The sequence below is a fragment of the Vombatus ursinus genome, unplaced genomic scaffold, assembly GCF_900497805.2.
Source record: "Vombatus ursinus unplaced genomic scaffold, bare-nosed wombat genome assembly UNPS02014945.1, whole genome shotgun sequence".
NCBI lineage: Eukaryota > Metazoa > Chordata > Mammalia > Diprotodontia > Vombatidae > Vombatus > Vombatus ursinus.
This window is the reverse complement of record NW_020954723.1, coordinates 19,201,976-19,229,610: the sequence shown is the minus strand read 5'-3', so window position 1 is coordinate 19,229,610 and position 27,635 is coordinate 19,201,976. Positions and strand designations below refer to the sequence as shown.

Here is a 27,635-nt window from a genome sequence, read left to right as displayed (position 1 = left end):
GGCAGTTATAATATGATGTCTCTGCCAATTTATTGGCTTAAGGGAGAAGAAAAATAAGCCAGAAAGAATGTGTTCCTTAGGATAAACAAATACACATTTATTAATACACAATACATTGGGAGAAAAAAATACAATGTGTCAGATTAACCCCCAAAATTCACGTAGTAGGCACTTAATAGAGATTAATGAATTGGATTGAATTAATGTAGTTATAATGAGAAGCAGTATGGTATAGTGAATAGAGAGCCAATCTTGGAATCAAAAAAGACCTGAGTTCAAATCCTGCCTCTGACATATGCTATGAGATCCCCAAGCAAGTCATTTAACACTCAATTACCTCTAAGTAGCTCTCTAAGACAGGCAGACATGGTACTGATATGCATCGATGGACAGAATTTCCACACCAGAGATTCTCTACATCAATAAAATCATAGGTCCAAAAGACAAGAGAGGCAGCATAGAGAATAGAGAGTCAACCTTAGATTCAGGAAGAACTATATTCAAGTCTTTCCTTTGGCTTGTACTGTTTTTCTAACTTTGTTCAAGTCTCTTAACTTCTTAGAGACCTAGGCAGTTCTATAAGTAACAGAGCAGATACCCATATGTATTAGTAGAGGGAATTTTTAAAATCAGAGATCCCTAATGAAATCATGGGTCTGGTTTTCCCCCTTCCCTAAAAAAAATGTGTGAGACATTATGGGGATTCTAGGATGAGTAATCTTCCCTGTCCTCAAAAAGGTAAATTCTAATGAGGGTAATAGGATTTATACACAAATATCTATAATAAAAAGTGTGTGATGAGGTTAAAGAAAAGGTCCAAACCAAACCTATAAGAAATATAAGGAGGGAGAAAACACTTTCAGGTAGAAATCTTCATCCTTGAAAAAGACCAATGACATCATGAGGGTTATGTCCTGACTTGCACATGAATTGAAATGATGTGAGGTGGAGCTGTGCAAAGTCATCAGCCTCACTCTCTCCTCCAGAATCATCAGAGTTCAGTGGCAAGACAAAAGTCAGGACAACCGGCGATGGCCCCAGTGATGGACTGAGATAAGTTCTCAAGTTCCATCTAGCTCTAAAACTCTCATGGCTCTTTACTCATAGAGGAACCAATGGAATCGAATAGCTCCTGATTTCTCTGGCATCCATTGAAAAGACAAACAAACAAAAACATTAGCAACAAATTAGGACTTTAGAGTCTCTGTCCCCGAAAAAGAGGTATCTAGATCTGAGACAGGATGATTAGCAGATGGAATATATTACTTCCATTCTCTCATCCCTATGTCCTTTATTTCCCACAGGCCAGAAGTGATTTCAGAATTAGAGAGCAACCACGGCAGCAAAGCCAAGTCTTCTCATTTGACCTCCCCAGAAAGGAGTTTTGTATGTGCTTAGCTAAAAATACCCATCTACTCAACTACAGGCTCCTTCTCTTTTTTGGTCTATGCTAGGGTGATCTCATTAGCTCCCATGGGTTTCATGATTATCTCTAGGCAGATGCTTTCCATATCTATATATCCTAACCCTAGTCTCTTTGCTGAGCTAAAGTCATGCATTTCCTTCTACCTCTTGGACATCTCAAACTAAATGTCCTATAGATATTTCAAACTCAATATTTCAAAAAAAATTCATTATCTTTTCCTGACAAATCCTCCCCCACCTTCTAAACTTTCTTATTACTGTGGAGCTCACCACCGACCTCCTAGTCACCTAGGCCTATAACCTTGGTGATATTGCTGACTCCTCTTTCTCATTCATCCCAATATCCAATTGCCAAATTTTGTCATTTATTACCTTCACAATGTCTCTCATATACATCTCCTTTTCTCCACCCAAATGACTGCAACCTTGTTCAGGCTCTCATCACATCCTAACTGGACTTCTGCAATAGTCTCCTAATCCTTCTCCCTGACTCATTCCATTCTTATTCATCTGACTCTATTCTAATTCATCCTCTACTCAGCTGCCAAGGTCATTTTCTTTAAAACACATGATCTTAGCCCAAATAGTCTGAAAAGCAATAGAGGTGATTTTTCCCAAAGTGTAGGTCTTACCATGTCGCCCTTTCCTGCTCACTGTACTCCCTATTATTTCCAGGATCAAATATAAAATCATAGTTCAGCATTTAAAGTTCTTTGATCTCTTCCTGCCTTTCAAGTCTTCTTCCACTTTTTACTTGCTGCCACATAATCTATGGCCTGGCTACTCCGGCATACTTACAGTTCCTCAAACATGGCACTCCATGTCTCATCTCTATGCCCTTGGCCTGGCTGTCCCTTAAACCTGGAATCCTATGTTTCAAGGTATCTTTTTCTCCGGCATGTTATGCCTGATTATATTACACTCCGGTATCATAGATTTAGAGTTCAGCTTCCATGTGACTGACCACACATCTTTTTCTTGACCCCTGGCTTTTTTATACTCCTTTGCTGCTGGTTCCTTGACTCATGTTGATCATTTGCTCTGTTCTGACCTTTGGCTTCTCCATTGTATTTCCTGAGTTCAAATTACAATCTGATTCCTATGTTCCAATTCCAGATTTTGTCTTCATTTTATTGAACTTGGCTTGCCTTCATCCCTGTGGCTTCTTTACACTGTTATCTGAGGCCTAGTCTGATAAACAGATGCTATTTATTCTTTTTTTTTTTTTGGTAAAAATCTGGATCTCTTCATCATCCAGATTGGAAGTGTAGGGGCTACTCATCAGCCTCTTCCCACTCTGTTCAGTCTAGGAGACTTTACTTGTTCTGTTTTTTGACCTGGGCAAGTTCACCCCATCTTAGTAACCTAAGTGCCTCCTCACCTTCCTGGCCCTCCTACCCTCATTCCTTGGCCCCCCCTTCTCAAGAGCTTACCATATTAACATCAAACTTAGCACAGATACCTAATGAATTTAACCCACTGAAGCTCAGAACTCCTGAGCTAAAGACAATCAGATGAAATTATCTCGAGAATGAATACAGCAGTATTATCTGGGTGTAGTAGATCACATCTGTAATTCCTATAATTGTTACCTCCCTCATTAAAATGTAAACTTGAGAATAAGGACTGTTTCGTTCTTTGTACTTGTATTGTCAGTACCTAGCATAGTGTCCAACATATAGTGGATGCTTAATAAATACTTGTTGATCACTTGATTGCTTGGTTCACATAAAGGGTGAGGAGGATTCTGATCTACAGGATATTGGCCCAAAGTAGTTGTTGAAGTGATTTTTTTTTAAAAAAATCAAAAGGCAGTTATTAAAATCTTAGATCCTTGAAGTATCATTTAGAGTTCCTACTTCTTTTTACCCTTTATACATCTGACTAGATGTCCAAGTATAAAATAGAACAACAATAATTATTAGTATTAACAAAACAACAATAATAAAATAGAAGAAGCAGGGACATGAGTATCTGAGGCATGATAAATATAGTAGTTTTAAAAATTTTTAGAAATTGTTGTAATCTACTGTCCTGCCAAAAGTATTATGCCATAGTAATAGTATTGGCATGAAAGTTCTAACCAGATGCTGTAGTGTCTGAGAGACCCAGTGCGTGTTTATTGAGGTGAAAACATACATTTTGCTAGTGTTTTACCATAAAAGGATTAGAGAGATAAATTTTTTTTTGCAAATATTTTTCAATTGCTTGTTGAGAAGGAATTTGTTCCATTTTGAGAGTCAAGTGCAAAGTTGAGAAGCAATGGTTAGATTCATATTCATCCCTACTGCAATAGAAAAGATATTCTTAGACCTTGGCTTGTCCACACATTTAGTTCCCCCTGGTCTGATGTTTCTGAGTGTTACCTTTAGAACACATACTTACCAAATGCCCTACAATAACTTGAAAAATCAAATTTGTATGAATTAATAAATGTATCATAGAATTACATGGTTAAAAGGGGTCATAAGAGGGTCATCTATTCCTGATCATTGTCTTTTAACATTTAACTTTCCCAAAATATTTAGTCTTCAAAACCTTGTGATTTTCTTAGTTTTAGCACTTACCTAGGCCCACAGAAGGTTAAAGATTCCTTAGTAACAGAAAAGAAGGGAAAAAACAACAAAAAATAAGGTGGTGATTATCCTTTTCCTCAAAAGGGGAAATGCTGCCAAGGGGCCATCTGGGCACTGCAGGGCACATGCCAACACTTGTTCTTTCCTCATAGTTTAGTCTCTTGAGTATGGTATCCAAATGCAGAGGGACATGGCATTTGCAATTGAGTACATAGGAAGCTGAGAATAAGCAAGCCCTGGGGCTGAGAAGTCTAGATGAAAAGATGGAAAGATTATTCTTTCCTTCCTTTCTCTGCTTTAGCATGGTCTTTTCTCTCTCATGAATTCAGCATACAACATAAGATCTACAGAATCTTGTTGTTGTGATTATTGTCTAACCTTTTTAGGTATGTTTTGTTCTGTGTGGGCCAGAAAGGTTGAAGATTTCATCCACATACAGGGTGAGTGCAAAATCTTGGATTGAATTCAATTTCTATTCACTTCAGGCTGTTTACGACCCTGAATTCACAGTGTGATGACATGGCTTCTTTAGTAACTGCTGGTACTGGGTTCCTCAGCTGTGGTGTGTCTCCACTTGAAGAGTCAATTCAATTGAAAAAGTATAGCAGTGCCTACTCTGTACCTTGTCACTCATAATTTGGGTTTAGATGATGATATATGAGAATGGAATTTGGACTGTAAATTAAAATATAAGAAGAACAGGGTCTTGGTCAGGGATGGAGTGCACCTAATGAGGACTGGTAAAATGTATTTGTCTGGAGTTCAGCCAAGCTAACCAAAAGGACTTTGAAAGAAAAAGGGAAGGAGAAAATTTCCTACGTATATATAGCAAGATAGATACCATAGCTATTACCTATAATTTAGCAGTGGCAATGCCCAGAAATTCATGAAACAAAATACAGAAAGGAGTAAGTGATAAAACTGTGGCCTCAGTTACCTATATACAAATGCACAGTTGAGCAAAATACATTAGAGGCCTTGCATTAGTGCAGAAGGAAAATTTGACCCCATAAGAATAATTGAAACTTTGTGAGATGATATCTATTATGGAAATATATCTCTGGACAAATATTCCATATTTAAAAGAAAAAGAATCTATAAATAAGGTGGGATAATGTAATATAATATAATATATTATCAAGATATATTCACATCAAGGAACATAAATGGATGCAACATGGTGGAAACATTTGGACAAAGATCCATAGAGTCAGAAGTGGAAGTGATATTGTCATCAGAGTATGCTACAGATAAGCTGAAAAGGAAGAAATAGATTAAGAGTTTAGGAAATACATCATGAGAGAGGGTGAACCTACCATAGAAACACAGAGGCTTCAAATATCCAGACATTGCTAGAGCTCTCTTTTTCTTCCAAAAGCAGAGTACTTTATAATTTTTTGGCTTGCCGTAATGGATACTTTCCTCCCCCAAAAGGTAGGGGAAGTAATTAGGGGAACTCCTATCTATGTTTCTCACTAACAAGGAAGAATTGGCTAATAGAGTAGAAATAATGGGAATCTTTTTGAATCCTGAATCCGCCATCTAATTTGTGATCAAGGAGAGGAATAACAAGCATGATCTGGTATCAATCTTAGATTTTTAGAAAACATAAATCAAAGTATACTGAGTAATTCTGGGATTCAACTGTGGTGGAATCTCCATTAATATCCTATGGTCTAGCTCAGTGGTTTCAAATTCAAATATAAATGGGGGCCACTAAACCTTACGTAAGGATCCCTGTGGGTCACATATTGACTTAGAAAACCACACATATTTATATATTTCTTTAAAATTAATACATCAGGAGCAGCTAGGTGGCACAGTAGATAGAGCACTGGCCCTGAAGTCAGGAGGACCTGAGTTCAGATCTGGCCTCAGACCAAATACTTGGCACTTACTAGCTGTGTGACCCTGGGCAAGTCACTTAACCCCAATTGCCTAAAAAAAAAATTAATACATCAGACATTACAATCAGATAGGAATGATGTCTTCATTTAGTTTAGCCCATACTTTAGGAATGTTGTGAGCCATATGTTTGACACCTGTGGTCTAGCCTAGATTATCCAATGTGTCTATAAGAATAGAATAAGAAAGTGATGGATAATGCTGCAAAGGCAGGTTGAGACAAAGTTTGGGAAGATCTTTAAAGGCCAATTTCATGCTATTAGATTTGGCCCAAATTCTAACCTACAAGATCTTTTTGAATCCTGAATCTGCCATCTAATGATTTAGTTGTTCTCCTCCCTTTGTACCATCTGCAAGTTTGATAAGTCTGCCATCTGTGCCAAAATCTATTGCATTTAAACTAAAAAAGACCAAATAAAAATGGCTAATACAGTATATATCTGGCTGCTCTTGATGTGTTCAAGCCATGAGGCTCTGATAAACTGAATCCCAAGAAACTGAAAGAACTGGAGGATGTAATTGCTGAGCCATGGTCAATGATCTTTGAAAAACTGTTAGAATGGGAGAGGTGCCTTAGGACTCAATTAAAATAACAACAGCAACAACAAACACCACAGAAGTGAGTAGAGTCTGTACACTATAGCTGATTAGATTCACTTTGATTAAAAAAAATTGTTGTCATTGTTCAGTCATTCAGTGGTGTACAACTCATCATGACCCATTGACCATAGCACACCAGGCCCTTCTGTACTCCACTCTCTCCCAGAGTCTGTCCAAGTTCTTTTCATTGCTTCCATGACAGTATCTATCCATCTCATCCTCTGCCATCCCCTTCTGCTTTTTCCTTCGATCTTTCCCATTATCAGAGTCTTTTCCAGTGAGTCCTGTTTTCTCATTATGTGGTCAAAGTATTTAAGTTCAGCTTCAGTATTTGTCCTCTCAATGAATAGCCTGAATGTATTTCTTTAATTAAATAAAAATTCTTTAATTAATTTAATTAATTAAATTCTTTAATCAAATCTTTAATTTGATCTCCTTGATGTCCAAGGGACTTTCAAAAGTCTTCTCTGGAACCACAATTCAAAAGCATTGATTCTGCAGTACTTAGCTTTCCTTATAGTCTAACTCTTACAGCAATACATTACTACTGGAAAAACCATAACTTTGACTACATGGACCTTTGTTGGCAAGGAGATATCTTTGCTTCATCCAGATTTACTATAGCTTTCCTTTCAAGGAGCAAGTGTCTTTAATTCCATGGCTGCAGTTGCATCTTCAGTGATCTTTAAGCCCAAGAATATAAAATCTGACACTACTCCCATTTTTTCTCCCTCTATTGCCAGGAAGTGATGGGACCAGTTTCCATGATTTTAGTTTTTTTGATGTTAAGCTTCAAGCCAGCTTTTTCACTCTTCTCTTTCATCCTCATCAAGAGACTTCTTAATTCTTCTTCAATTTCTACTATCAAAGAGATATCATCTGTATATCTGGGATTATTGAGATTTCCCCAGGCAACCTTAATTCTGGCTTTTTGCATTTGCCCAGCATTTTTCATAATGTATTCTGAATATGAGTCAAATAAGGTGACAATGCAAATTTGTCCCACTCCTTTTCCAATCTTAAACTAATCAGTTGTTTCATGTTCAGTTCTAATGATTGCTTCTTAGCTTGCATAGAGATTCCTTAGGAGACAAGTAAGGTGATCTGGTACTCCCATCTCTTTGAGGATTTGCCACATTTTGTTGTGATCCACACTGTCAAAGGCCTTAATCTAGTCAATGAAGCAGAAGTAAATATTGCTTGGTTGTTTGTTTGTTTTTTCTGAAACTCCCTTACTTTCTCCATAATCTGGCAAATGTTGTCAATTTGGTCTTTAATTCCTCTGCTTTTTCAAAAACTCTTGGTTCACCTATTACTGAAACCTAGCTTGCAGAATCTTGAACGTGACCTTGCTCATGCGTGAAGTGAGCACAATTGTTTGATAATATGAACATTCTTTAGCATCACCCTTATTTAGGATTGGGACATAAACTGATCTTTTCCAATCCAGTGACCACTGTTGAATTTTTCAAATTTGTTAGCATATTGAGTACAACACTTTAACATCAACTTTTAGGATTTTAAATAGTTCAGTTGGAATTCTATCACCTCCACCAGCCTTATTGTTAGCAATGCTTCCTATTAATATTTTTTGGACGGAGGCAATCAGGTTAAGTGACTTGCCTAGGGTCATGAAGTGTCATGTGTCTGAGGCCAGATTTGAACTCAGGTCCTCCTGAGTCCAGGACCAGTGCTTTATCTACTACACCACCTACCTGCCCCCCAGGTCTTGTTTTAACTGACTATTTAGAACTTCTCCACTTTTGGCTGAAAAGTATATAATCAATCTGACTTTGATATTGACCATCTGGTTATGTCCATATATACAACAGCCTTTTGGGTTGTTGATAAAGAATGTTTGTGATATGACCAGTGAATTATCTTGACAAAACTCTATTAGTCTCTGCCCTGCTTCATTTTGTACTCCAAAGTCAAAATTGCTTGTTATTCCAATTATCTTTTGATTTCCTACTCTAGCATTCCAATCCCCTATGATGAATGTGACACCTTTTTTTTTATACTAGAACATAATAAAGGGATAGCTAATGAACACAGAAGAAAGGAGTGTATGACCACCAAGTTCTTTTGGACTAAGTAATGACAGACTAACTTCCTATGTTCTAGATACAATTTTCCTAGATTTTAATCAAACATTTGACATGTCATGCTATTCTTATGGACATATTGGATAAATATGGGCTAGACCATGGTCTAGTTATAGGGATTCAGCCACAATTGAATCCCAGAACTCAAAGATTATTCATTAACTGTCTAATAGTGACAACTTAGAAAGATAACACCAATGGAGTGCCCCAGAGCTATAAGTTAACATTTTTATCAATGTTGAATAAAGGAATAAATGACAGGCTTATACAAGTTGTAGGTGACACAAAAGTAGAATATTTAAAATGTTAGGTGTCACATTCCTGATTCAAAAAGATCTTTCAGGCTAAAATGTTGGACTAAACCTAATAACATAAAATGCAATAAAGATAAATCTAACTTTGGCTCCAAAAAAATCAACATCACAAAGATGTATGAACTGTGGCTAGATAGCAGTTTGTCTGAAATGGAACTTAAGGCCTTTAAGCTCTACATTACACAACAGAGTGAAAGCAGCCAAAAAAAAAAAGATAATGCAGTTTTAGGATACATTAAGTGAGGCATAAATTTAGTATAGGTGTGATTTGATCAGGTTGATACATTAGCAAGATTACCCAAACAAGAGTGTGAAGGATGGATTGGGCAGGGGATAGACTGGAGGCATGAAAAATGACTTAAAATAGTCCAGGAAAAAAGAGATAAAAGCATCAAAGAATGTAGCTGAAGTGGGATTAAAAGGATGGGATAAACATCAGAAATAGTATGGAGGTTGAATCGAAAGGACTTGGAAAATGATAGGATATATTGAGAGAGGGAGTAAATGGGAAGATAGTGATACCTTCAACAGAAATAAAAAAAAAAGTTAGGGGAACAAAAGGGTTTTACTGGGGTGTATCATAGAATTTAGAGGTGGAATGGACCTTAAAAATCTCTAGTTGAACAAGTTCATTTTACAGATAAGTAAACTGGGGTCCATGGAAATTAATTCATAGTCATGACAGCAAAGCTAATCATTGAACCCATGTTGTCTCCCTACAAATTCTATGCTTTTTCTATTACATGATGCTGAAGAAGATGATGAGTTTGGTATTAGATCTGATAGGTTTGAGATATTAGTAGATCTAGGTGATGATGGTGATGTCAGACATGCAGTTGGAAATTCAGAACCTAGTTATGTAGACAAGTTGGAAGTGAAGATATAGATTTGGGATTCATCTGCATAGAGAAGATATCTGAAGCCATGGAAGCAGATGAGGTAACCAAAGGGAAGAGTTTAGAGTAGAAAGAGACTATGGTCAAGGACTGACCTTTAGTTGTACTCCCTCTTAGGAGATGGAAGAGGATAAGCAACTAGCAAAAAAAAAACCAAACTCAAACCCAAAACAAAACAAAACTGAGAGCAGAGGTTCAGAGAGATAGGAGTACAAGGAGAGTATATTGTCATAAAAGGCAAGGAGAAGGAGGTTTCCAGAAGCAGATGGTAACCCATGGTCCCAAATGCCACAGAGAGTGAAGGAGCATAAGAATAGAAAAAGAGACCATTGGACATAATGATAAGGCCAATATTAGTGACCTTGGAAAGAGTTATTTCAGCAGAGTGATGGAGTTTGAAACCAGATTTCAGGACATTGAAGAATGAGTGGGTGATGATGAAGTAGAGGCATCAGTTATACATTGCTTCAATATGACAAAATGGACAGAATGATGGATATGGATTTCAAAAGACACAATTATGAATCTAACCTCTGACATTTACTACTCATGTGACCATGCACAAATCTTCTAACCTCTGAGAGCCTCAGTTTCTTCATCTATAAAGCAAGGATTATACCTAAAAGTCTTAGTGAAGTTTTAAGATATTTAAGCTTAAATAAGCTTAGTAAAAAATAAGCTCATATAAGCTTAAAACTTCATGAAGTCTTCTGGGATACCCTGTAGTCAATCAATAAACATTTATTAAGTGCCCACTATGTGCCAAGTACTGGTTATACAAATAAGAGGAAAAGACTTTTGGCCCTTTAGAAGCTCACAAGTTGTACTTTTTTCATAGCTTATTGTGACACTAAAATGCATGTAAGATATAATGCGTTTAAAGTGCTTTGACAACTTTAATGTATTATTAAGGTTAAAAAAAGAATACAGCAAAAACCATCCTGGCAGAATGGTTAGAGATCTGGTCTCAGTCAGGAAGCTCTGAGTTCAATTTCTTCCTTTGCTACATATGGGTTGTGTGACTTTGGTCAAGTTATTTTACCTCTCAGTGGCCCCTGAGAGGTAATTCTTAAAGATTTTAAATTACAAAGAAGGTTATAATCTGCATTGATAGAGAAATTTTCTGCCTGGAAACTTTTTAAAATTCCCCCCACCAAAGTTCCATCCCAGAATAATTCTTGTTCTTATTCTTCCTCTTTCTCTCCTCCTCCTCCTCCTCTTCCTCTTTCTTCCTTTCCATTACAGTACCTGGCATAATAAGTGTTTAACAAATGCTTGCTGACTTAACTTAGAAGCCTTACAGTGAAGGGAAAAAGAGAGTTAAGGTAATAGTTTGAGAAGGTAGCAGGATAACAAAAGGTTTATTTGTGTATTGTGGACAGAGGAGAAGTAATCAGTAAAGAGGAAGAAGGAGGGAGAGAGGAGAGAGAAAGTCACACAAAAAGAAAAACACAGAGATGCAGAGACACACAGAAACACAGAGGCAGATGAATAGACAGACACAGAGAGACAGAAATATAGAGACAAGAAGACAGAGAAAAAAAGAGAGAGTCATAAAAGAGACAGAAATAGAGACAGATAGAAAGACAAAGAGACAGACAGACACAGAAATGGACAGAAAGATACCTACAGACACAGAGGCATGTACAGAAGGAGACAGAGAAAACAATATATATAGAGAGAGATAGTAAGACAGAGATTTCTAATGTGAGGTTTCAGTGATGGAAGGGAATTAAATCAGGTTCAGAAGTGAAAGGACTAACTCTATTAAGAAGGAGCACTTCCTTTCTGCAACTGAAAGAAAGGAGAAGGTGAGTGAAAAAGTTTAAAGATATAAAGGTGGGGAATTGAAGGAGTTTGTATCAAGTGACCTCCATCTTCTCAATAATGTAGGATGTAATGTTGTCTGCTGAGAGTGTTGAGTGAGGAAGCAGAATTGGGTGATTGAGGAAGAAAGATCAATGTTTGCAACAGCCATTGTGGCGTATGTGACAAAATCAATGAGATGTCCATAAAAAAGATTGCTATGTAGGAGTGAGTGCCCAGTGAAGGTTAGATAACTCAAGTCTGTTGAAGACTCAGTCAGAAAGATGTTATTTTTCACCAGTAGAATGTTTGAAAAATGAGGAGTAGGAACAGAGGAGACAGATGCTAAGAGTTATCAAGGACTGAAGTTAGAAAAGTAAAAACGGTGGAGGATAAAGAGAACAAGGGATTTTAGTGTGTAAGAGATCATACAGCATTCATAGACTGGAAAACTAAGGAAGGACTCTGGAAAATTAAAGGATGCAAGATAATAGGTGGAAGAAGTGGTTTGTAATAAAGGGATAAAGGATAAGAAGATTGAAAGAACCAGAGGTTGTGTTTGGGAGTTCAGGATGCAAAAGAAGTATATGGTATGATCTCTACTGTAACAATAATTACAACCCATTTGCTGAAGCAATGATTAAATGTGTGAAAAAGTAGAAGAAGAGTATTTCTACTTAAGTACAAAAATATGTAGCTACAAGAGTTAAGGGAGGACTGGAAGGAGAAAGGTCAGTATTGTACCATCTAGTAATCATTCCAAGATAATATAGAAGATAATCTGAGCTGAGACATACAGAAGTCAGTCAATAAACATTTATTTTGCAACAGGCACTGTGTTAAGCACTAGGAATACAAAGAAAGGTAAAAGATAGCCCTTGCTTTCAAGGAGCATCTACTGGGAGAAACAACATACAAACGACTATGTAGAAACAAGCTTATATACAGGATAAATTGGAAATAATTAACAAGAGGAAGGCACTAGAATTAGGAGAGATTGGTAAAGGGTACCTGTAGAAGACAAGATTTTGGCTGGAACCTGAAGGAAGTCAACTGACAGAGATGAAGATGGAGAACATTCCAGGCATGAGAGATAGCCAGTGAAAATGTCTGGATTCTGGCGATGTAATACATCATTTGAGGAACAGCTAAGAAGCCATGTCACTGGATTGAAAAACATGTGAAGGTGGGGGTATTATAAGGTGTAAGAAGACTGGAAGAAATATCTTGTGTGTGTGAGTGTGTGTGTGTGTGTGTGTGTGTGTGTGCACGTGCGTGCGTGTGTGTGTAGTGAAGGTTTTGAAAGGCTTTGCATGCCAAAGAGAAGATTTATATTTGATTTTGCAGGTGATAGGGAGTCACCAGAGCCCATTAAGTAAGGAGTGACGTGATCAGTCCTGTACTTTTTCCATTAGTCAATCAATCATCAAACATTTATTAAGTACTTACTTTGTGCCAGGCACTTTGCTAAGCACTGGTGAAATAAAGACAAAAAATGAAACAGTCCTTGTCCTTAAGATGCTTACATCCGATTGAGTGAGACTATCTATATTTATATAAATATAATGTGCAAAATATGCAATGGAATTTTGGGAAGGAGTACAGGTTATGAAGGATTTTAGTGCCAAACTGAAGAGTTTATACTTGATTGTAGAGGTAACAGGAGTCCAGTAGAGGTTACTGAGTATGTCTATGTGTATGTGGGAGTGACAGGATCAGACTGTGTTTTGGGGAGATGTTCGATGTAGCAAGGCCAAATAGAACATTATTACAATAGTCCAGGAGAGATGATGAGGTTCTGAACTTGGGTGGTAGCTGTGTGAATGGGAAGAAGAGTGCCTCTAGGAGAGATGTTGTGGAGAAAGAAATTACGTGATCTGTCAATTTATTGAATGTATGTGGTCATTTCAAGTGAGGGGTCAAGAATGAAAAAAAGGTTGTGAATCTGGGTGACTGGAAGAAGTGACTTCAGACAAATTCAGAAGAGGGATAGGTTTTGGTTTTTTTGTTTGTTTGTTTTTTAAATAGCGTGAGTTCTGGCGCAGCTAGGTGGCACAGTGGATAGAGCACCAGCCCTGGAGTCAGGAGAACCTGAGTTCAAATCCGGCCTCAGACACATAACACTAACTAGCTGCATGACTCTGGGCAAGTTACTTAACCCCAAATGCCTCACAAAAACAAAACAAAAAAATAATATGAATTCTGTTTTGGACATGTTGCAGTTGAGACATTTGTATTCAGTTTGAGATATCTGATATTCAGTTGGTAAAGTGTGACCAGAGATCATGAAAGATACTACAGCTAGACATATAGGTCTGGAAGTCCTCAGTAGAGACGACAATGGAATCTATGGGAGCTGATTCATTAAGAACATAGAAAGAGAAGAGAAGAGGAGAGAGCCTTGGAGTATACCCACAGTTAATAGGCATAATATAGATGATGAATGAACTAAACTGGGTATAGATGTCTTTTTCTTTTGCCCTATAAAGGGAGGAAGGATATAGCATGATGGCTACCAAGAATTTCATGATCAAGCGAGCCTTTTTAAGTATGGGGGAGATAGGCAGCAGGAAATGATCCAATAGATTGGAGAGATTAGAGACAAAAGAGTGAGGATTATAGTTGGGGAAATTTGTCAGGGAAGATGGGGAAAGAATAGGATCAAAGATACATGTAGAGAGATTGGCATTGGCAAGGACAAGGGCCACTTTTTCGTCCAAGACTGGACTAAAGAAGGAATAAAGATATTTAAATGATATGAAAAAGGAAGAATTCTCTACAAATGTCTTGCATGTGTGTGTGTATGTGTGTGTGTGTGTGAAGGTCTTCATCTGAGTGGATGGAGGGCAGAGGGATTATGGGAGGCTTAATTCATTTAGGGAGGAAAAAATGCAGTAAGGTTCCAGTTGAAATTAGATAATAACATAAAATTTGTAGTGGACCCAAGCAGGATAATTTCATGATTTTCTTCAGTTCCATTCAGTATCAAATGAATATGAATGAAAGAGGGAGATCTTAGGAATAATCCAGGTTCAAGATTTGGCAAGACATGCTTGACAATAGGAAAAAAGAATGAAGGATTTCAGAGTGGAGGAGTGGGTTTCCACTGACTCTGAACCATTATGTTAGAGACATTAAACATCAATTTAGGAGACAGGTCTTATGTAGAGATCTTCCTATCTATGTAACCTCAGAGGCCCAGGTACCTGAGTCTAGTCTTTTGCTAGTCTAAGTCTTGAGGTTTAACTCACTAGGAGATTTGTATTCTACATTTCCAATCTTTTCTCCTCCCAGTCCAGAGTGAATACCCTTTTCCCCTGGCTATAATAAGTCATGCCTCTGTTCCAGTACTTAGTTACTACTGAAATCACTCCCTTTCTTATTTGTTGTCTGCTAGAGGGCTTGAATTCCCCTTTGATTTATTCCTGGGATCTCCTCAAAGCTCCCTAACTTTGGGCAAATCACTTAGCCTCTGTGGACCTCGTTTTCCTCATTGACAAAATGAGGGGGTTAAGCTAGACGATCTCTGGTTTCTTTCTGCTTTCAAATCCTATAATCCTATGACTGGGCCTCAAAGGCATTCTGTCTTTCCTGGATGGGATAGAAAAAGTAATCTTCCTTATTTAGTACTTATGATCATTTATTTGGACCAGATTCGTGATTCCATTTATGTAGGGAACTTCCAGGAAAGGTGCTACCTCTACCAATACAGATCAGCACTTGCTCTTCAATTTGGAGTCTTAAAGAGCCTCCTAGGATACTAAGATTAAATGACTTACTTGTCCAGGGTCCTGAAGCCAATATGTGGCAAGCAGGGCTTGCCTCAGGTCTTCCTGACTCCAGGTCTAGCTCTTAATACACCATGGTAGAGACCATTGCCACTTTAATTATTCATTGGTCATTAACTTTTAACAATTAATTATTTAATGTTTGTTGTTCAGTAATTTCAGTTGGGTCAACACTTTGTGACTCCATTTGGGGTTTTCTTGGCAAAGATACTGGAGTGATTTGCCATTTCCTTCTCTAGCTCATTTAACAGATGAGGAAACTGAGACAAACAGGGTTAAGTGATTTATCCAGGGTCATACAGCTAGTAAGTGTCTCAGGTTACATTTGAACTCAGGTCTTCCTGACTCCAAACTCAGAGCTCTATCCACTGTGCCACCTGGCTACTCTCAGTGTTTTGACATAACACCAGCCATTCAAAATAAAGGTAGGGAAGATAATAGACTTTTACTAATTTTATTATTTTACCAGATTTTATTATTCCCAAAAGATAACACGCAGAGTAGGAGGATGAAAAGGATGCAAATTGGAGCAATGATTCACTTCTATTATTATTTTTTTCCAGTGTTTTTGCATTGCTGGTGCAATTGTAGTGAGATCCTACAATATGTACTCTCTACATGTGGTCAACCTATCAAAACTTTAGAATGGGAAGATTCTGGGACCTTTTTATGGGTGATTTTAATTTGACATTTAATATTAAATACAAAACTCAGAGCTACTGAAAATGAAATTTTCAAAAATCTGAATTCAATGATAATGTCAGGTCTTTTGGCTCATGGAAATAGAGTAAGGTGTAGGTTGCTGGTGTAAACATCCCCATGCTGTTATTTTGGAAGATTTAATGACATCAGAGCTATTCCATTTGCCTACATTCTGGAGAGGATTGATAATTCAACAGTTTGAAGTTAGAGATTCATTGAAGAGCCCCAACATGGACTGTCTTCCTCCTCAAAGTTCTGTTTATCAAAGATAGACAGACAGTAATATCTACCTAGGGTGAGTTAGGGCAAAGTATAGAAGAGTTATTCTCTTTACCTTTAAGAATACAGTCATGAATGACGCACATCATACCCAAGGGTATTGTGTCAGAATGGTCTGTTCCCTGGAATGGCATGTGCAGACAAACCTCTCTGTGATGCTGCTATGGGGGATTAGGCGTAAAAGGTATCTGCTTTATATTTACAACAGGCTTTGACTGGAGGTAGTAATTTTTTGAGAAATGTGTTTTAAGCTGTTGTTGTTTAGTGATTTTTCAAACATATCAGATTCCTCATGACCTCATTTGGGGTTTTCTTGGCAAAGATCCTGGAGTGGTTTGCATTTTCTTCTCCAGCTCATTTTATAGATGAGGAAACTGAGGCTTATAGGCTTAAATGACTTGCCCTGGGTCACACAGCTAGTAAATGTCTGAGGCTGGATTTGAACTAAGGAAGATGAGCCTTTTTGACTTCAGGCCTGGCACTCTATCTACTTGCCTATCTGACTGCCCCATTTTAAGCTGCAGATGTATACAAGTACAATGTATCTACAATCAGAAGCATTATGGCTCTTGGAATTGTGGCCCCTGGGACAAACTCAGTCCAAAAGATCATAGGATCATTATGAGTGGGAAGAGACCTTAGGGGCTATAAAATCCACCACCCTCATGTTACAGATGAGAAAATTGAGGCACAGGGAGATTGAGTGACCTGTTCAGTGTCATATGCTGGACTTCATTATTTGATTGATTTGAGTGAGATTTGAGTCTAAGCGACTGCTCTTCCCAAAGCTGTCCAATAGCTGTGTTACCTCTCAACTCAGGCTAAATGCAGTAGGGAAACCCAACTCCCAATCCAAAACAGACTGTTCCTCTTTCCCGTGGATCTTGGTACCTCTAAAGTGCCCTGGGTAGCAAGTACTTTTGGGGACTGCTACTTATCTGGAATGCCTAGGAGTTGTGCTGCCCTCATAGTCAAAGCTGGACCTGGTCTGGAAAGAGAAGCATTTTCCCAGCAGTCTTTAACTTTTGTTCTTTCTCAAGACTGACCATTCAGGCACTAGGAGACTTTCTCCCTTCCACTTTCCAGGGAATTAGATCACTACTATGAGAAAGCACTCTTCCTACTTCTAACCACCTAGAGCAAAAAGCCCCAGTGAGCCTGACTAGATATAATTCTGAATATAACAGTAACAATATTATTGTTAATAATAATAATAATAACTATTACTATGTGCCAGGCATTGCTTAACTCTTTACAATTATTATTTCATTTTATCTTTACAACAATCCTGGAAGGTAGCTGCTATTATTATCCCCATTTTAGAGATGAAGAAACTGAGGCAAACAGAAGTTAAGTGACTTGCCACAGAGTCACATGGCTAGTAAGTATGTGAGGCCGAATTTGAACTCAGGTCTTCCTGACTCCAGGCCTGGCATTCAATCCACTGTACCATCTAGCCCCAAAGCTATTCCTAACGTTGCTAAAGTCAAAAAGTAAAGCATCCCAATTACATATGAACCTTGTCTTTCATGTTGCATTCTGACTATAGGAGATTAAGGAACTGGGCAGAAGGGGGAGAGAAAAAGAGAGATTGAGAAAATTGATTCAAGGCTCAGTGTGCTCTCCAAGGTCCCCTAAGACTCTCTTTTATGTCCCTGTGTAATATCATTGCAGAGTGTAGTGCCCTAAAGCCTTGTCCTGGATGTTTCTCTCTGAAGCCTAACCAGCAATAGAGAACTATTGTTTGCAAGACTGCTTCATGTGGCATTTCTGTTTGATCTCTGATAGGTTGTTTATAAGAATAATGACATCCGTCTGGAGCTGTCTCGGTTGGCCAGGATTGGTGACACCAAGATGAAAATATATGGCGAGGTGGTGTTCAAATGTGAAAATGTGGCCACACTGGACCCCATCAATTTTGAGACCCCTGAGGCTTATATCAGCCTTCCCAAGTGGAACACCAAGAGAATGGGCTCAATCTCCTTTGACTTCCGTACGACAGAACCCAATGGCCTCATCCTTTTCACTCATGGCAAGCCCCAGGAGAGAAAGGATTCCCGGAGTCAAAAGAACACCAAAGTCGACTTCTTTGCTGTTGAACTGCTAGATGGGAACCTCTACCTGCTCCTTGATATGGGTTCTGGCACCATCAAAGTGAAAGCCACCCAGAAGAAAGCAAATGATGGAGAATGGTACCACGTGGACATTCAACGAGATGGTAGATCAGGTAGGAGAAACTAAAGCCATGTGATGGGTGAGGTTCAGAGCAAAGTATAAATAGTTATTCTGATCTAGAGCTTCCTAGTTACCTATTCCCCAATTTTTTGTTCACTTCACTGGTTTTTCATGTTCCTTTTGAGTATTATTTTAGGTGTTTATTTCTGAACCAGACCCTTGGCCCATTTGTAGCTTGGATTCTCCTTCCTGTCACATATTACACTCTCATTTTAGTTATGTCCCCAGTGGGCCTTAAACTGGACATAAATTTTAAAATACTGTATGTACATTTTCCACTACAAAGAGACTGTCATGACATTCATGTTGATTTTTTTTCCCCTTCGCATTGTTATGAAAACCAGTTGCGAGATTACAGATGCCAGATCAGATGATTTTACCTTACAGTGGCTTCACAGTATGGTAGTTTGTGCAACAGATATACCCCTCAATAATTGGCAAAAGTCATGTTGTTGAGAAAATTATGACAAGAAAGGGAAAAGCAAATTGATTTTTCCTGAAGTCATGTTCAATTTAAAGCCTTGCTTTAGAGTGAAAGCCTATATTTCATTCTTTGCTCAGACCTCACTAACTCTCCCTTCCTTCTCATAACCTTTTACATTTGGTTTAAATGGCTTTGCTTGTTTCTGCAGCCTCAGATCAAACAAGCCTGCCTGGGGCAATACACAGCCACTATGGAACAATAACAAAAAGAAGGAAAAAAGAGGCTAATATGGAATCTGGGGCTTCTGAATACCTGACCAGTCTTATTCTGGCTTCTTCTGGGCCATTACAAACTTAAGGGCTTGCTAAATGTTATAAGAAAGGTGATCATTTCCCCAGGATCTATATCATATGAATCTCTTACTAATTTGACCTAATTTCTCATTCAGGTATTATAGAGGCAGGAAGAAGTCCTATTTTAGGGTCACTAATATGGCTTCTGGAGTCCCACTTTACACATGAGCATCCAGAAAAAATAAAATAAAATAAACTACTGTAGGTTGAAGGAACTTATTGAATCAGTGCCCATTCAGAACCATAGCACACAAGCCTGTAAAATCTTGCAAAAACATGATGATTAATCAAATTACATAGCAAGGAAATGACACTAAAGTAACCCTCCATGTACACATGGGGTATACTTTCCTGTAAGTTATTCTTCTATCAGCAAAGATGAACACACAAAGAATACCCCTCACCAGTTTATATGCATTGAAATCGTGCATATAGAAAACATGCTTGGCCAGGAAACATGCATGCAGGGGTACATGCCAGTAACCTATGTGGTTGAGGCACATGTGTGGAGGATATGCATTTAGCGATGCAGCTGGCCTGGTTGAATGTCCTCACACTACTTTCCACCCAGAACTGGGAATCATGTCTCCACTGTGCTAGGAATCTTCCTTTACTGGTGATGTTATTGAGTTATTCAGCTCCCCCTTGGGGAAGCATGGTACCTTGGTACCATGTGCTGGGCTGCAATTCTTCAGGGCCATCTACCTGCTCTCTGCTGGTGTGCAGTAGCTAGGAAACCTTTTCCTTCCAAGGGCTAGCTGACATTCTTTTAGCACATAGCTGAGGCTGTGAGCCAACACGTCCAGACAGGAAACATCGAACAGAGCCAACAGGATTTCCCAGACTAGGATCATCTGTTCTTTATAATTATTCTTTGTCTGATGCTGATTTAATGTCCATAATCTTGTGTAACTGTCCATAAAATTCCTTGTTATTCCATTCAATCCTTAATTGTGAACCTGTATCCCCAAAACTTATTCTGGGAATTCTGTTTAAGGAGCCCTCCTCTCCCATATATACATACATACACACACACATACTCACAGGAAAGGTATGGAGGGTGGGGCATTGAGTTCATTCCCAAGATCCTCTTTGATTGGCATGCAAATGAAGGTAGGAGACAGAACAGAAGCTGGATGAAACTGGCTAGTTCCATATTCTTGCCTTTATTATACCTATCTGCTGCATTCTAACTAGCCCCAAAACTTAATGGTCTCCAATTACTAAAATTACAATAGTTTGAAAGGACAAACTCCTCTGGTGAGAACTTACTGATTCCATTCAAATCAACAAACATGCACTAATTATCCCCTATGTGCAAAACACTGTGGTCATTTTCATTCTATGTTCAGCCTTATGCATTGGGTATGGTGAGAGGAAGCACTACTCCACCCAGTGGGATCCATAGCTATTCTGCTTAGGATGACTGTGTTTTGATGGGACAGTTTTATGGCAGCATCAATGAGCGTTGTTGCCCATAGGAGAAGTTGGATGTGTTATGCACAGAGGACATTTGGACAGCAGATTGCAGCACTGGACTATTTGGTGCTCAGTAGGAAGGTTTATTGATTGCCTGAAACTTGATTGGAGATAAGAAACTTCAAATTAAATGTTCTTTGCTGAACAAGAATGAACAGTTTGGTTTTTCTGTTCTAAGGAAAAAAAAACCAACAAAAATTTTAATTTATCTGAAGGTTCAAACCTCCTCTTTCCCCATAGAGAAGATAAAATACAGGCATGTCAGACATAGAGGCAATGAAGAGGGAAACACTCTAATAAGAAGGTATTAGGGTATCCACAATCTCAGCTGTCATGGGAACATAGATTCAGACCTGGAAGGGACCTTAGATGTTATCTGTTATGTCACTGAAGGTTTTTTTTTCTTTTTTTCATGATTAATATCTTCTGTGGCATGTCAACTTGGGGGTCTTACACAATCTTTGTCACATGTAAGGGTAGAACAAATATAAATCCATTAATTTTTTTTCTCCTTATACTTTTTATGCCCCAAAGTAATTATTTGTTTTGAATAAGAATTTCTACTTTGTTTACATCTTATGGTCACTGATTAATGAAAAGTGTATTTTTATTTTATAAGCATTCATAAATTTGATTTGTATTTCACATAAGGGAGTAAGGTTCAACTGATATTTTTATATGCTAATAATTACAATCAAGGCATGGAACCTTATTTAAACAAATGAATGACTGGCCTTAAGAAAATGAGAGTAATCAGAAACACAATTTGTGAATTTTTCAATTATGTTTTCCTTCTTTTGGGTATTAGTATTTAATGTTAATCTCTGATATGTTAAGGCTCTATTATTTCTCTTCTCTGGGACCTTCATCTGCCAAAAAGATTAGATACAACCTATCTTTAAGTAGATAAGTCTTAGAAAATTGCAAAAGGATCAGAGAGATTAAATAATTTACCCATGTTATAAACAGTTAGCAAGTGTCAGAGTCTTCCTCATTCCAGGTCCAGCACTTGCTCTCTTGTCCCTTATTAATCTCTACAATCTTTATAAAAATATAGATACCTACAGTTCCCTATCCTGTAACTACCTCTATCCCTCTTTCTCCTATGTGTAATCTTTTTTCTTTAGTAAATCTTAAGAATGGAATAATTTAGATGCAAACCCCCTTGTCCAGATGGAATAATTAGAAGCTGTGCCTCTTAAATTTCTGTCCCAATCTGAGATTCTTTTAATCTTAAGACAATATACACACATCTTAGGAATCTTGCTAATAAAGGCCAGAAACTGGTCAGTTCATAAACTGAAAATTAAAAAAAAGTCAGGAAATGTTTAGAGTTACAAATAAATTAAATAATGTTTCTATAATGCTATATTTCCATAGTATAAAGCATAACTTTTGGTTAGATGGCAAATGTCTCCTATGGCAAATATTCTTAACCGTTTTGTGTGTATATATGGTGGTCACCTTTGGCAATCTGGTGAAGTCTGTGGACCTCTTCTCAGAATACTGTCTTTAAATGTATAAAATAAAATACATAAAGCTGCAAAGGAAACTACTTATAATGAAATGCTATTATCAAAACATTTCATAAGTCATAGATCCCAAGTTAAGAATCCCTTCTCTATGGAAATATTAAGGGCAAAGGAAAGACCATAGGTAAGGGAGAAGACAGTGTCAAAGACATCTATTGTCATTTGAATCAGTTGAATGGTTAAAAGAAAAAAATGTCTTAATAAGACAATTGTAGAAAGCAACAGTGAGTTAGATAGATTTCCCATGATGAGTAAATGTGTGTGAGAGAGAAGTGAATACTGAATTAAGCACGCACACACACACACACACACACACACACACACACACACACACACATACACGTCTTAAACCTTCAATAGGCTTATTTATTTATACCTAACCTGAAGTAAAACACTATAGTGCAGCAGCAGAGCATTTATTGAGGAATCCCAAGGATAGGTCCACCATTCTAGACTTTCTATATTGGAGTGATAGGGTTGGACTCTACACTGATATTTATATGAAAGGCAGGATTTGACAGACTATTGCCAAATCCATGGAATAGCAATACATTTCATAATTTTTTAAATAGTACTAGTTATGGGTTAAATTTAAATATTTAAATATCTAGGCCAGGTTTGCCAGAGATATGGCAGTCATACTGTTGTCTAGTTGCTGACCCGATGGTACTACCATTGTCTCTGACTAGGTTCTTCCTTTCCCTTCTACTCTTTTACCCCACAATTTAAGATTATAGGATCATTGATCTAGAGCCAAAAGGACCTCAAAGTTCTCCTACTTCAACCCCTTCACTTTACATATGAGGAAATGGAAGTTCAATTAAGTTAAATGACTCGTACAAGGTCTCTCATATAGTAAATGGTAGAACTAGGTCTTTTGACTCCAAATATAACAATTTTCCCACTGTGCTATGATACTTCCATGTATACTCCATAGGTTCCATACCCAATTTGCAAATTTGTTCTTAATTCTTCACTGAGCTTAGGAGACTTCGAGACCTTTGAGTACAAAACACATTTAGTTCATATTAGATCCTTTATGAGATGTAATGACACATGAGACATGGACTCTACCATTATGGAATTTTTAGATGTTCAATAAATGTATGAATATATTGCTAATCCATCCTAGCCTGTTGTGTATTTTGTAAGTTCCCTAAGAATTGTAGGATCTTGCATTGTTTAGAACTAGAAGACTACTTGGAAGGCCATAATCACATTAAGCTTTTTGGGGGAGGTGAAGTGTTGCCTCATTTTGCAATGTCCTCCCTCTCCTCCCTTTTTACTTACATTTTTATAAGCCTCATAACTGTTTCTGGTTTGAATTAGATGGACTCACAAGTGAATTTTACCAAACAATCACAGAACAATTAATTTTATTATTAACATTAACTGTGTGCAAAAATAATAAAAGATGATATCTTGCCAAATTCCTTCTATGACATACAGTCATGATACATAAACTAGGAAGGGTCCAAACAGAAAAAGAAGACTATAGACCAATATCCCTAACCAATAAGTTTACAATTACTCTGTGTGACTCTAACATAATTCAACCCCCATGTTTAATAGATGAGGCAAATGGCTCTAGAGATGTCATTACTTACCCATAGTACTATAACTAGTTAGTAGGTCCAAATCGAGAAAGTCATATGAGGAGGGGAATGGAAACTGCACAGGAGATAAAAATATTATATGTGTCAGATTAGGGCCCAAATATTAAAAGCAAATTAATAATTAGAATATGAATCTCTAAAAATGGAATGAAATGACTCAGGAAACAGAGAATTACCCTATCACTGGAAATTTTAAATAGAAGTATAATTATTCCTTAACAGGGCTATTATAAATACAGGAATTTCTGTTTAGATATGGCTTGGACTAATCAATCTCTTAGGCCCTCTCCAACTGATATTCTATGATTCTGATATTACTCATAGAGTCTGGAAACTGTGGCAGGATTTATGTCTTGGTTGAAAAGTAGTTTTCTGACTTTTGTTTCCTGGCTCCAATCGGTCCCTCAGTCAATAAGCATTTATTAATCTTACTATGTGCCAAGCACTGTGCTCAGCATTATGGATACAAAGATGAAACAAACAAACAACAATCCTTGACCTCAAGGAGCTCACATTCAAATAGGAGAGACAACATGTAAATAACTAGGTATTTGAAGACACACACACACAAACACATACAAATATACATGTGTGTATATGCGTGTGTGTATAATATATATGATATACACATAAATAAATACACACACATATATGTATATACATAAGATGTGTTCAGTTGTTTTTCAGTCGTGTCTGACTTTTTATGATCCCATTTGGGATTTTCTTGGTAGAGATACCAGAGTGGTTTGCCATTTCCTTCTCTAGCTCATTTTACAGATGAGAAAACTGAGGCAAACAGGGATAAGTGACTTGCCTGGGTCACATAGCTAGGAAGTATCTGAAACCTGATTTAAACTCACACTGGTACTTTTTCCACTGTGCCCACAAGCTGCCCATATGCATGAGATATATAGATCTATGTATATCTTCAAATATCTATTATATATGCATCTATATGTCTTATAGATATATCGTAAAGATATATATTATATATTTCTTTATATGCATATGTGAATATTGTGGATACATATTGCATATATGTATGTTATATCTATCTATATCTATCTATCTATCTATCTATGTCTATCTGTCTATCTATAGTAGGTTGAAAATAATCTAAAAGGACTAAGGGCTGCCTACAGAAAGTGAGCTTTAAGGTGATTCTTGAAGGAGGTCAAGGAAACTAAAGGGCGGTGAAGAGGTAAAGCCCTCTAGGCAGGAGAGACAGCCAGTGCAAAGGTGGGAGTTGGAGTGGCTTGTTTGAGGAACTTCAAACATAGGCCAGCGTAGCTAGATTGGAGCATGTGGAGTATGTAAAGTATAAGAAGACTGGAAAGGTAGGAAAGGGCCAAGTTGTCCAGAGTCTTTTTCACTATATAACATTTCCTTATAGAGCTTCTGTTTTCCTGTGTGCTGTGTAAATGATGTTTTGTACATGGGAGTCATGTCATAGCTGTTTTTTAATCAATGGCCTAATTAATGTCCAACATTAGCTTAAGTGGTTGATAATAATCAGCATGTATATCAAAAACAACAAAATCCTCTCCCCCCAACATCTCCTTTGATGTTTGAATAATTTAGTTTGCTACACCCACCAGGAAACTTAAAATCACCAAAGCTGTATTGAGAATAAGAAGAGGATCAAAGTGACAGGATTGCCACCCAGGATGGATGGGCTGATGATGGCAGACAAAGAAGAGAAAAGAGAACTATTCAACTCTTATTTTGATTCTGTTTCCTCTGACAAGGAGAATAATCTTTGGCCTTGAAGAGACTGAACAAAAAATGGCTAACAGGGGATTGAAAATCAAGATAAGTCAGGAGATAGTAAGAGAACATCAACCTGCCCTTGATGCATTCAGGTCTTCAGGACGAGACAAATTAGATCCCAGGGCACTGAAAGACTGTGATGTGATGGCTGAGCCACTGAGCATCTATGATCTTTGCAAGACCATGGAGAGTGAGAGAAGTCTTTTAGGCCTGGTGAAGGGCAAATGGCCCACTTTTCCATCAAAGGGAGCCTCTGCAGATGATAGGCCAGTGAATTTGACTTAGTGAAAATTCTAGCATGTGTTACAAAAGGAATGATTGGTGAACATCTTGAAAATAAGTGGTTAAATCTTTGTCCTGGAGAACTGATACCAAAACACATGTCCCTCTTCTCTGAGAAGTGGTGGAATTTGAGTGCAGAATGTTGCGTACATTTTCAAATGCTTTCATTGCATCAGTCGAACTTCTTAAGATTTTCTTTGTTATGAGGGAGGATCCCTTGGGGGGAGGATGTATTAGGACTGTTCATAGCACAGAGAAAAATGAGCCATCAATAAAACTTTTAGAGAAGAATAAGAAGCAGTGATCACAAAGAGCCAGCCAGTATGTTTTGTCAAGACAGGATATTACAGCCTACCCTCATTTCCTTTTCTGAAAGAGTTACCACACAAAATAGGGGAGGAGTATACAATACGTTCCCTAGATTTTGACAAAGCATGTTTTAAAGTCTTTCATTATATTCTTGGGAACAAGATGGAGAGATGGAGGCTATACAACATCATACTTAGATGGCTTTTGAATTAGTTGAGTGACTGGACCCTATAGAACAATGTCAACATGCAGAAGGGTCTCTAGTGGAGTGCCTTAGGTGTCTGCTCTGTGTTGTTTAATATTTGTATAAGCTACTTGGATAAAGGCACAGATGGCCTGTTCACCAAATCTGCTATTTTCAAAGCGCTAACAGGTGAAAAGAGAAGGGAACAAGCATCTATTAGCACTTACTTTATTATAGGCACTGTGCTAAGTGCTTTACAAATATTATCTCATTTGATTCTCACAACAACCCTGAGAGGCAGGTGCTATTATTATCCCCATTTTATAGCTGAAGAAACTGAGGCAGACAGAGGTTAAGTGACATGTTCAGCATCACACAGCTAGTAAATGTCTAAGGTAGGATTTGAACTCAGATCTTCCTTGCTCCAGGTCCAGCACTCTATCCACTGTATCGCCTAGATGTATATCATATGACAGAGTCAGGATTCAAAAGATATACATATATTTTTGTTGTTGTTGCTATATTTTGCTTTTATACATATAAATTGCATAAATGCACATAAATACACACATATATTAATAGATATCTTGGTATATGCTTGTATAAATATGCATATATGTATATATCTATACCCATATTGACATAGATATAGATAGACACAGGCTAGAATGTTGGGTTAGATAATATAAGATAACATTTAATGAGGATACACTTGGTTTAAAAAAATCTAATTCACAAGTTTAAAATGGGAGAAGGGATGGCTAGACAGCAGTTCCTTTGAAAAGATCTGGGGATTTTAACAAACTACACTTTCAAGATGAATCAATAATGTGATGTGACAATCATAAAAGCTAATATGACCTTAGGCTATGTTAGGAGATATTTAATGTCTAAGACAAGGGAGGCAATGGTATTGCTATATTCTACTTGGGTTAGAACTTTTTTATATGTTCAATTCTAAGGACTACATCCATTTTAGGGAAGGCATTGATAAATCTGAGAGTGTTCAGAGAAGGACAATCCAGACAGTGAAAAGTCTCAAGGTCATGCCATAT

At 37.6% G+C, this 27,635-nt stretch overlaps 1 protein-coding gene across 1 annotated transcript in view; it reads left to right on the top strand.

The window, feature by feature from the left end:
• The window catches only part of NRXN3 (neurexin 3), a 1,892,810-nt gene that overhangs the window by 528,275 nt on the left and 1,336,900 nt on the right, over positions 1-27,635 (top strand). The window contains exon 6 of the mRNA XM_027844705.1: positions 18,185-18,623. Within this exon, the coding sequence (XP_027700506.1) occupies positions 18,185-18,623 (439 nt within the window). The remainder of the gene's footprint in view (positions 1-18,184; positions 18,624-27,635) is intronic.